General features: G+C 42.9%; 1 protein-coding gene across 1 annotated transcript in view; it reads left to right on the top strand.

The window, feature by feature from the left end:
- Nucleotides 1–9,679, top strand: part of VAMP5 (vesicle associated membrane protein 5) — a 42,377-nt gene extending 32,698 nt beyond the window's left edge. Inside the window, exon 3 of the mRNA XM_069214366.1 lies at nucleotides 5,780–9,679. Coding sequence (XP_069070467.1) covers nucleotides 5,780–6,010 — 231 coding nt within the window. The 3' untranslated portion in view covers nucleotides 6,011–9,679. The remainder of the gene's footprint in view (nucleotides 1–5,779) is intronic.
- Nucleotides 9,680–12,436: the final 2,757 nt, after the last annotated feature.

Genomic DNA, 12,436 nt, shown 5'->3' with positions numbered 1-12,436 from the left:
GCCTGCGAGTGCATGCGCTAGCTCATGCGTCTCGCATGCAAGATACTGTTGTGTTCAGTAAAGGGCTTGTTGCCAGCCTGTTGCTTACCATTTGTTGGTTTGCGTGGTACTCTCCTTTGCAGCTTCGTAATTCATCAAGGCATGTCTGCCATCATTTCTGTTCCTCTGTGTGGAGCAAGGATCAAGCACTAATTAATTTCAACATAATTAGTGGCCGCCCGCTGCTCCCGATGTGATCAAGGTACTATTTTGTTAATTTTAACTTCGAGTGCCCCACAAACAGAAGGTTTGTGACAGATAAAAATGTGCCCAGCAGGACAAACAAAAAGTTTTATTTTTTAAAGCCAACTTTCTTCTATTTTGTTAAGTCGTCTTTTCGCAGTTTTCACTCATGGTTTCTTTTGTTTTTGACAGTGGGCGCTGTTGTCAAAAGATGACAATTAACTTGTTCGACAAATGCGAGACCTATTGCACTGCAAATGCTTGTTTCAGGTGTGCTGCATTCTGCAGCACACAGAGAAAGAGGAATGAGCCTCTGACGATTGTTTTTGTACAGAAAGGGATACCTGCAAAAAACACAGGCACCCTTGCACTCTGATGCAAGGGTGTCTGCGTTGGTGCTAGGCAAATCGCAATGTATCAGCACGGGAGGAGAGCGGAAATGCTCCCTATCCTTATAAATATTTGCTATTTCTGCTCTGTCTCTTTCATGCATCGCAGCACAGCAAGTTCCCTTGCTGCAGCGCACTGCATGAAATAATAGTAATTGTGCCCCAGACATTATCAACTGATGATTTCTGCTAATTAACTGCCCACGTTATTCAACTGAAACTTGCTAGCTCACCCACACGGTCGTTTTAAACTCTTTTAATAATTTCATATGTAATGGTTTTAACAAATCAGTTTAAAATTTGCTAATATTTATTATTTGTTGCATGCATAGATTTTAATTAATTAAGCATGGGCCAAATAAAACTTGAAACTAGTACACGACTCAATGACTTTCATTTGTATCCTTTGGAAGATTAAAGTGGGTGTTCTCCCGGACTTTAGACTTGGTTCCAGAAGTGTACTCTTTACAGATAAGCAGAAAAGAAACTCTGTGATAATCCCAGCCTGCTCCCACTGTTAAATAAAAGATACTCAGAACTCGCCCATGACAAACCTAGGTAGACAGTTAAAACCAAGCATAACATGCTTAAAGGGAATCAGAGTGACTCTCGTACCATTTACTTATTACACAGAACAAGCCACAAAACACGTTTATACCATTGCCGAGATTAATTGCCATTTTGTGCAGCCAACGCTAAGCAACCTTTTCGGACATAAAGCAGTGCAAACGAGGAGGTAATCAACTTCCTGGTGCTAAAGTGTTTTAGCAACAAAAGTTGACACAAGTGTAGCGCTAAAAATGTTTTGCTGGAGTGAGCACCAAATCTCTTCAAATGTATGCAAATAGGGGCTTAACAGGATGACAACTGAAAAATAAGCACTGGCAAAGCCAATAGGTCTTGCATATGCAAAGGTTATTTCCTAGGGTAGAGTAGCACAGAGTATAGTGGCACAGAGAAGAATAGAGTTCAGTGGCAAAGAGTGCAGTGGCGTAGAGTCGGGTAGAGTGGAGTGGTGCAGAGTGGAGTGGCGTAGACTTGAGTGAAACAGAGGGCAATGGCATAGAGTGCAGTGGCGTAGAGTGCCGGGTAGAGTCGAGTAGCATAGAGTGCAATGATATATAGTGGTGCAGAGAAGAGTAGCATAAACTGGTGCATAGTGGAGTATAGTGCCATAAAGTGAAGTGGCATAGAGTGCAGTGGCGTAGGGTGGCAGAGAGTTTAGTGGCGGACCATACAGTTTTGCAGAGTAGAGCGTCAGAGTGGAGTGCTGTAGAGTGGAGTAGAGTGGCATGGAGAACACTGATGTAGAGTACAGTGATGCAGAGTAGAGTGAAGTGGTGTAGAGTGCAGTGACATAGAGTACAGTTGTGTAGAGTGGATTGGCATAAAGTGCAGAGGAAAAGAGTGGAGTGGTACAGAGTTGAGTAGAGTGGCATTGAGGAGAGGGAAGCAGGTCAGGGTAGAATGAAGTTACTTAGAGTTGCATAGAGTTTAATGGCATAGAGTGAAGTGATGTAGAGAGCAGTGCATAGAGTGCAGTGGTCCAGAGTAGATTAGAGTGGCGTACAGTGGATTGGCATAGAGTGCAGGGGCATAGAGTTGAATGTTACAGAATGAAGTGCATTGGCGTAGAGCAGGGGTCTCCAACGAGTAGCTCTACTGTGTGTAGCCCAGCCTACAAAAACTGAAAATTTAGAGTTAAAACAAACATGTAAACTTGTCTGATGTGGTCAGTATTAAAATTAGAATAACATTTGTAGCTCTGGATTATTTTCACCAACATAAGAGGCTTTTACTACAAAAAAGGTTGGAGACCCTAAGGGTAGAGTGTATTGGCATAGAGTTCAGTGGCATAGAGTGCAGTGTTGCAAAGCGGCATAGAGTACAGTGGCGCAGAGTGGAGTTATGCAGAGTAGATTGGTGTGGTCTACACAGGAGTGGTGAAGAGTGGAGTGGTGTAGAGTAGAGTGGCGAAGAGGACATTGGCATAGAGTAGAGTGGGTCAGGGTAAAGTAGAAAGGCATAGAGTGAAGTTGTGTAGAGTGCAGAGGCATAGAGTGGAGTTGTGCAGAGTGCAGTGGTGTGGACTGGTAAAGTGAGTGGTGCAGAGTAGAGTGCAGGGGTGTGGAGTGGTGTAGAGTGGAGTGGCATAGAGTGGAGTATTCATGGTGTGGTAGTACACTGCCATTACAGACAACACATTTTCGATTGAGATATCCACTATATTTGCACAGACATATGTTTTTAGTAGTAAAACTATACAGTGCGCAGACAAAAATGTGTGGAAATTGCATCACCTAGTGTAGTTATTTGTTTTGATCATATTAAAGTATTTGTTTCCAACACACTTCATGAATAGCAGAAAATATGCTTCATTTGTGTTCCTAATTCTGATATATTCTGAAATACACACAGTTCATTTAAATGTTGTTGTGTGCTAGAAAAAAAACTCTTTACTACCCGCAGTAACCAGCAAGATTGTTACAAAAATCCTCTCACTTTGAAGTCAAAGAAAGAAATGTAAACAAGTGCACTTGGAAAACAGCACCTGACATCTGACCTCGGTCTTTGAATGCACAGCAGATGTGACGAGATAAGAACCTGATTTACGGGCCTGTTCACAGAAAGACAGCACTCAGAAGGATATTATAGATAATGGTTTGGGCCAGGGGAGTTACCATGTCAAGCTGGACAGCCTAAAACAAACAAAGCCAGCAAATGGAAAGCAAGACAATGTGAGTTACAAACCACAAATCCAATGTGGCAAGCAACAAGTAGAATGCATTCTTAGGTCAACTTTCTGAATGTCCGCAATATGTCTTTGGCAAACCAGACAGCAAATGCTAGAATTTGACACAAAGCCAGGCATCGAGGCATCCTAAGATAGCTTAGCCTACCTTTGCATAGAACCCTATAGCCAAATAAACCAGGCACAAACAGGTGGAGAGCACAATGTTGTGTCACATTCCTAGGTATAACGTGTAATTTTCACAAAATCTCACATTTTATGTGGGTCACCAATTATTGTTTGTCATCACATTGAAATTTATACCGGAGGCTGCACTTTGAGTACAAACATCAAGCTAGACACTGGTTGCACGTAGAATTGCGCTAAACTGTTTTTTTTGCCTGAGCTCAGCCATTTACATCATCCGGGTTCTTCTCTTTGTAAATCTGGCACTGCAATTGTTTAAACGTCATAAAATGCAGTACTGCTAATTTCCTCACAGTGCTGCTTTGCAGGAATGTTAGTACATTTGGGCCGTATATAATACTATTTGGCCACATTTTACCAAGTGCCCACCTATCATACGATGAGCAACAAATTCAATATTATACCTCTATCTGCTGCCTACTTTCAACCAGTTAGTAGCAATTGGACTGGAGGACTCTGAGATGTTGTGGACATGTTCTAGGGGTATAATCTGGCTCCCGAGGCCGTTCTGATTGCAGACAAGATCCAGACTCAGTCTCTGGGAATTTGCTGGACATACTCATATCCTCTGTTGCTCCCTCTATTCTGAGGTTGAGTGCTCTCAGAGTTCCACATCTTTAGGAGGAAAAAGGATTCCCAGAGATTTTGTAGTCTATGTATCTTGTATTTGGAGTTGTATCAACATCTCTGCTCCTTGTGTGGCATCACGTAGGACTTAAAATTCTCCACCGCATCCTGCCCTTGAATGCCTACCCCCGCCCGCAGTTGGATATTCACTTAAATATTCATACACCATGGTAGGATAATATTATGTATACCTAATTCCTTTTATGATTGGAAAATCAGGTATTGTGAATATCAAATCTGGATTTGCTCTCGCAAAGCGCCTCATTTGCATGTGACCTTTATATTTACACGTGCAAAAGGATTTGTAAGAGGCAGTGTCCGATTAAGTAGTAAATGTGAGGTCTGCTTGCCCTTATCACTGGGATAAAATGTGGTCTTGTCAGATTCACACAAACTCTGAGTTTGCAGCCAATCTCTTTATTCATAGCCCCATGGGGTCAGCTTTTTCCCAAGAGCGGGTATTAGCGTTTCTGTTTTTAGTGGTAAAATTGGAACCAAGTTCTTTTAGATCCACCAATATTCCTGCATCACCCTTCTGTTAAAACTCACTACAGCGCACATATTATCAACTTTGTTCTATGGCCTAAAGTCCTTTATTACTATGTTCTTACCTAATGTATTACTGCGATTCAACATCCTTTTCTTGTTATGACCTTAACTAATTCATTACTAGCTCAGAGCCACTTTTTTTATTAGGGCATCGCATCCTATTATTAGCAGGGCCTAATTTAGCCTGTTATTATGGCTTGGTCTTCTTCAGTATTAAGGCTTCACCTGCCTTATATTAGAGCGGAATTCCCTTTATTATTATGACCTCACCTCTGTTATTATTAAGGGTTAGCTTTTTTTTGTCATCAGGGCCTCTTATCTTTTATTATGAATGCTTTGCCTCATTTAATATGTGGCCTAACATTCTTTATTATTAGGGTCTAACCCCCTTGATTATTAGGGTCTAATATCTTCCAGTATTAGAGCCTTGCCTCCTTTATTATTAGGGCTTAGCCTTCTTTATTACGGGGGATCATCTATTTTATTATCAGGTCCTACCCTTCTTTATTATTAGTGCCTAACTTCATTTATCATTAAGGTGTAGGCTCCTTTATTTTAAGTCTGGCATCGTTTGTTATTAGGGCATAACCTTTATAAGTAGGGCCTATCCCCCTTTACTATTAAGGCCTCAGCTAATTTGTTATTAGGTCTTAAAATGGTTTAACTTCCTTTATCATTATGAAATAGCCTCATTTATTATTAGGATCCAGGGTCCTTAATTATTAGGGCTCACCTCCTCTATTATTATATTTTACCTTCCTTATTAATAGGGCCTCACTTCCTCTTTTATTTTGGCCCAGCCTTCATTATTTTTATGGCTTAGCCTTCTTTATTATAAGGGCCTCACCTATATTATTTTTAGGGCTGAACCCCCTTTCTAAGTAGAGACTAGCCTCTCTTATTATAACCCTATATTAACCTCCATTTGCTTACCCCTACCATATAACAATCCCCCACTGATACAAACAATGTTAATGTTGAGATTTGTTTCTGCTTTGTAACATTAGCCCCTTGTTTCAGTCTTTAATGGTTTCGGCTCCCTCTATTTTAACAGGGTAAAGCGTTCCACAAGACCGCCAGGACCGTGGAGCGGAAGACACGATGGAGTAACGTCCGGTTGAAAATCATCATCGCCGCTGTTGCAACAGCAGTCCTGGTTATCCTCATCTTGATCCTCTACTTCACGCTCTCAGGAGGGACACAGGAGGGAAGCAGCAGTGCCATGGAGACGTCTGCCAGCGCCGTGCCGAAGAACCCAGGGAACCTCACACCACCTGGGCAATGAAAGAATGAAGAGCCGATCACTTGTGATCTAGTTTCAGGGCCACTGCCCAGTGCCGGAACAAGCATGTGCTCCCTCGGAGGAACAGTCCTTCAAATGACTGTGACCTGTCTGAGGAAATAACTTATTCTAGACTTAATTTAGGCATAGCAAAAGTCAAGGAACATGGGCAGGTCTGTGGGCCACGGATGGACTGTACCGACAGCATAGGAGGGTCTGTCCCACACTGTGCCACCCAGAGGTGTGGCTTCTTGAGAACTTTAAAACATTCAGAGAAAGACATCTAGCCAAACCACCTCCAATGGAAGCGCCCCTTCTTTCACTATACCATCTATGGAAAAAGGGCCCCTCTGTGGACTGTGCCACTCCCAGAGGAAAGGCCTGTTCAAAGAGCACAAGAAGGGCTGATTGCAAATCTGTTTTGCCCCAGAGGAAAGTTCATCTTAAACATTGCCTCTCCCACATATAGGCCCTTCGCCATACTGTGACACCAGAGGGGAAGGGTCTCTCCAAGGTTTATGCCTTCCACAGGAAGACTCAGTCTGTACCACCTACCAAGGGAGGGTCTAGCTTTATAAAGACTATACCACCTTCAGAGAGATGGCAGTACCCATATTGTTCACCTGAAGAGAAAGGATGCATAGACAGGCTGTTTCTCTTCAGAAGAAATGTTGCTTACCTAGGCTGTTCCACCTGCAAAGAAACAGTGCATAAAGATGGTTAAAATCCAAGTTCAGATAGTGGTCGATACACAGGTTGTTCCACCAAGAGAAAGGAGTTTCCTTTCCCAGACTGTTCTATAGCACATAAATAGTCTATGCACATAATGTTTCACCTTCAGAGATAGAGATCAACCCAAAGTGTTCCACCTTCAGTGGAAGTGTCCATACACTGACTATACCATCTATCAATGAAGGGTTCATTTACAGACTGTCCCACCTTCAGCACAAGGGTCCTACCAAGACTGTTCCGTTTTTGGAGGAGAGGTACATAGCAAAACGGCAAACTTGCTGAGAAAGAACCTATACATAGAGGGGCATGTTTATGAGAGGGTTGCGTCGCCAGAGGGTCACTTTTATGATGTTCCGGCGGCGCAGGCCTCTCAACCATATCTATGAGGCCAGACAAAGCCACTTTGCATGGCTTTGCATGGCCTCATAGATTTGGAATGAGATAAAGCAGCATGTCACTTTATTGCCTTACTCTGCGCCAGGGAGATTCCGGTGGGTTTCCCCACGCAACACCAATGGATTTTGATGCTGCCCCAGATTTACTTTATCACTTAAACCTAGGGCAGCACCAAAACCCTTCGTCTCCCAGGGCAGGCGTAACCAGAAGATATATTTTAATTTATCCTTGTTTTTAACTCTTTCAATGTGTTCTGCATTCTGAAACACACAAAAAAAGTAGAAAACGCCTCTCTGGATTGTTTTTGTGCAGGAAGGTGTTCCTTCCTGCACAAAAACAATCCTGCATATAACACAGCCACCCTTGCACCATGGTGCCTGCGTTGGCACTAGGCAGACACTTGGGTGCCAGTGCAGGGGGAAAGGACAGCAATGCCCCGTATTTCATAAATAGCTCCCCCCACCCCTTATGTCTAGCGGCTTGAGGGCATTGCAGCTTTTGATTCACTCAGAGCAAGAAGTCTCCAGAGAAGTTCCGGTGCCTCAAGCACAGACAAGTCCATGCAGCTCACTTGGTATTTAGTTCTCAGAGAGATGAGAAGGAGCACAGCCGGGGGAAGGAACCGGTTAAACAACAACATTCTTTAGGAAAGAAGCTTACACATGTCCTGGCCGATCTGAAGATGCAGGCCATTCATCTCCTTTCTGAAATCGGATCTTCACAACTACCATTTAATGAAATCATGGCTTCATTTATAAAGTTTTAAAAGTGATTCAACTTTGTGTGGATAGGCTGGGATGTACTGAATACATTATGCCCAAATTGAGTTTTTAAAAGTGTAGTGGATGTTTGAGAGTTCAGTCACTGGGAGTGTTCACAGTAAAATGGACCGTTAGCATCATGCATGTCTCTTTGTCCACCTTTCTAGCTCCTTTGCGACCCCCTAACCCCCGCCTTATGTGCAACCTTATAAGCCGCATGCATAAGTGAGACTCAGCTCAGAGCAGGCTATGACTGCGGAGCTGTGATCACTTTTCCAAACAAGAAGGCATAGTCTGGGATTAAGGCAAAACCGCTGAATATAATAGGACAAAAATAGTTTGCCTAAAAAATCAAAGCATTTTTAGGAAACATTTAGGCCCAGATTTATGGTGGCCTAGCACCATTTCAATGCCACATTAGCGTCATTTGTTTACGCTAATGTGGCGTTGGAAGGGCAAAAACATTTCACCATATTAACAAAGTGGCGCAATGCTTGCTTGCTATGCCTGCACCAGGTGTAATGTATGCAATGGGGCTATATGGCGCTAGGGGCGCTAAAGGATTCCTTTGCGCCATTTTTATTGGCATTTTTTAACGCCTGCTTAGAGCAAGTGTTAAAAAGAGGTTCCCATTGGTTAGAATGGGCCTCTGGGTGCTTTGCAGGTTTAGCGTCATAATTTTTTATGGTAATCCGGCAAAGCACCAGACTAGCGTAAAAAATTATTATGCTAGCCCCCCTGACTACTGCCATTGTGCGCCTTATTTTAAATACGGCGCACACATAGTGGCTTTAGGGGGGCACTAAGAGGCACAAGGAAATTGGTGCTGCACTAGGTGCAGCTCCACTTTTCATAAATCTGCCCCCTATTTTTATCACAAATCTGGTATCAATGAGAACAGTATGTTAGGATTTGTAGAGCGCACATTCTGCCACTGATAAAGCCTCACATCGCTGTTGGCTGACCACAGGTGCCTTACTGCACCATTTTAGGATTTCCATTGCACACGACAGTGAGAGTCATCCTGTGATGCTAGATTCTGGGAATTGTGTCGTGGTCAATTTCTGGTTGGTTGGTGGTGTCATGTTGAATGAGCTGTGATCTTTGTGCCGCAGAGGTCTGTCAGAACACTTTTGCCACTTATTTAGGCAACATTTAAGAAGGTAACTTTCATTTTGCCTGGCAATTCAAAGCAGTCCACTGTGCTGCTGGCTGTGGAGTTGAGACCTCTTGGCATAAACAAGCATTGGCAATGCCAATAGGGCTGGCTTTTAAGAAACGTTGTGTGATAATGTGAAGCATTACAAGAAATTAGCATGGAAATTAATATGCATTTCTGTAGAAACAAAAACATGTAGAATAAAGTTGGTGTAGGATAAAAGAACAGGTGACAGTGGTGATGCAAAGCCAGACCTAAAAATCCATTTAAGTTAATGACTGCCCTCCTCCCATCTTTGCTCCTGGCAGAGAAAGACAGACATGATAAATTAGCTTTCTAAGTCACTTTTACAAGATTACAATGTCATGTGTGTACCCCTGAAAGTCCAACCTCAGAAGCTAGATAAATAAACAGAAGGATCACTGCTGTGTGGAGGGCAAGTACTTTTCTTGTGGTAACACAACACGTCTGCCCAATCAAAACCTCTTCTCCTAGCTCCCAACATGTGGGTGGGACCAAAGCTCCTATCTGGTGATGTTCACATAAGTGTATGGCGAGAGCTGCACTGTCAGGCCAGATCATAATGAGGTATTATGGCTAATAAAATAAATGTGAAAAATAGTATTAATGCCAACTGTGATAATTATTTGCCATTAGCGTCAACACCATAGATGCCAGTTGCACTAAAGGTATATCAGAATTCTTGAGGAGTCATATGTTCACATAGAAAGGCCTGGGAAATACAAGAATTACCTGTGCCAACGCCTACAACAAAACGTGTACCCTTCTGAAAGATCACTGCTGCTGCAGGGCAGGCCGCGATGTGAAAATGAGTTTCACAAATTAGGAGCTGGAGGATCTGAAAGAAAAAACAAACCTACATCAATATATTTATCAGCAAAGAGAGCCAAAGTGGCTTCATCTGGGTCCTTTTCTTTTTCTGCCTTCCCTGTACTTGCTGCCGGTGGGAATGTTGGAGCTGTGGGTATAGGAGTCTGAGGAACAGTTATGTGCCTTTGACAACTCCATGTTATCTGTTCTGGTAGTTGGTATAGATAAATAAGATTCTGAATGTGTGCCCCCTGAATATCGAAGATACAATATTGTGGTATTGAAATATTTAAGACAGAAAATTTAAAGCAAAATAATGAAAGGCAAGTGTACATTTTCTTTACCTAACTCCATATATTTGTATGTTGATGCTATCTATAGCTTCAATGTACATAAATGTGGAGTTAGGAATAATAAATCTATACTACTTCTATATGCACTTCCCTTTCAACATTTTGGTCGTCAATGTTTTGTCCACAATATTCCTGGATCACGGTATTCCTGTACTTAATATTTAGTAGTTCAATTATTCGGAGAGAAAGTGTCTACTAATAGGACCAGGGTTTCAGTGACAGTACTCATTGATGATATTTGCAGATGTTAGCATTGGTTGCTGCTCAGAACTGTGTTATTAGCTTTGTGTGCACACATTAATGTTTCATTGCTGATTGCTTTGAGCTAGCGGTAACTGTTGGCACTTTTACCACTCCTGGCTTTGTTCACATCTACCCCCAAGCCTTCATTAACTTGTTGCAAGATGCTAATATTTTTCTGGTGCTACTTCTGTTAATGCCGGTTATGAACACTACTGCTTCACTTTGAATGACTTCGTAGGTGGAACTTAACACGATGATGGACCCTAACTTGGTTGAGATGGTAAGAGCAAGTCTGAGAAACAAGAGGATGCTGCAGTCTACACAGAGATAGCTATGAGCTTCCCTTGATGCAAGATTACTGGGGAGAGTGTACACTTATAGTATATGAGCACTTTCAAAGTAGTGGCATTCCCTAGGACATGGATTTTCAGTGCATTTAACAATAGTGCACACATCGGTCTACTTGAAGCATCGTGCCATTAGAGTGACATCAGCTAGTGAGTGCCAAGACCCCTGCAATGGTAAACATACGCTTACTATGAATCTTGTGACACAACATCATATGCATCAATATGCAATCTGTTCTTGAAAGTGATTTAGCAGGGTGGTTCCTCCGTGGAGCTATTGCCCCTCTCTGCATTGCCTAGTCCTCCTTCTTGCACTTTTTATGAAGCCTGCTTTTGGTCTATCCAGTACTCTAATTGCGAATTGGTACAGTAGGAGCAAAGAAACACCATAAGAGCTTCAACATCACAGGGTTACCCCCTTTTTCTCATGCTGAGGCCCTTAACAGCCTGGACTGAGGCAAGCATGGGGGAAACAAAAAGGCTGAAAACTTCAAAACATGACCAGGGCTCTTAGGGTCTCATTTACGATGTTTTGGCACAGGGCAGCGCCGCAAGTCCTCTTGCAGCGTTGTCCTGCATCAAAACAAAAGGGCAGGAATGCACTGTGTCCACAAGATACAGCAATTTCCTGTCCTTCTCCCCTGCAGTGGAGCACAAATTGCTGCCATGCGCCAATAAAGGCACCCTTGCACCATGGAGCATGCGTGCCTACATTGAGGGATGATTGCTTTTGTGCAAGAAGGGACACCTTCCTGCACAAAAAAAAGCATTAGCAGCGTTTTCCTTTTTCTATATGTGCTGCAAAATACAGCTCACATAGAAAGAGGAAACAATGTGGAGAAATAAAGCTATTTCTACCCGTTGCACCACCCTTACGCCACCCCTGGGGTAGCATAGGCTTCTGACGCATTCCCAGGTTTACAAAACCTTATTAATCTGGAAATGCATCAAAATCCATGGGTGTTACATGGGAACACCCACCACAACACCCATGGAATGCCTCTTTGACCCTAAGTAAGGCAATGCAGTGACTTGCGTGGCATTGCCTTACTCCATATGTACAAGGCCATGAAAAGCCATGCAAAGCAGTTTAGCTTGGCCTTGTAAATATGGGCCGCAGACTGTGCCCTCATTGTGTCGGAAAAAGTGACGCACTAGGCACAAGCCGCTTGTAAATAAGCACCATAGAATCTTCACTAGTCTCTGTTCCTGGCCACATTCATTGCTATTGCGACCAGGGATCACAAGGACAGGGCAACGGAGTAGCAAATTGCAAGTCTCTTCCTTTCCTATAGCTACTCTTTCCTTTTTGTTATAAGATTTGTAGAGCATGACATTCACCCAAAAAGAGACTTGAGGGCAGGAAAGGAAGATATTGGAGACACCGGTGTAGCTAAGCCAGTCAGGGAAATTTGACAGGTGGGGGTGGAATCTCAAATTTCCAAACCAGAAAAAAACAGTGGGCTTCAGGGTAGAGGGTGACCAAGGTTTGGGATGGGCTATTTCCATAAGGAGCAGTCAGTACTGATTTGCATTAGGTGAGACTCTGTATAGAATGGCACAGTGGCCGTAAAACAATAGGTTGGAATGCTACGTCATGCGACTGA

The sequence above is a fragment of the Pleurodeles waltl genome, chromosome 11, assembly GCF_031143425.1.
Source record: "Pleurodeles waltl isolate 20211129_DDA chromosome 11, aPleWal1.hap1.20221129, whole genome shotgun sequence".
In the NCBI taxonomy this organism is placed as follows: domain Eukaryota; kingdom Metazoa; phylum Chordata; class Amphibia; order Caudata; family Salamandridae; genus Pleurodeles; species Pleurodeles waltl.
This window is presented reverse-complemented; position numbering and strand designations above follow the sequence as displayed.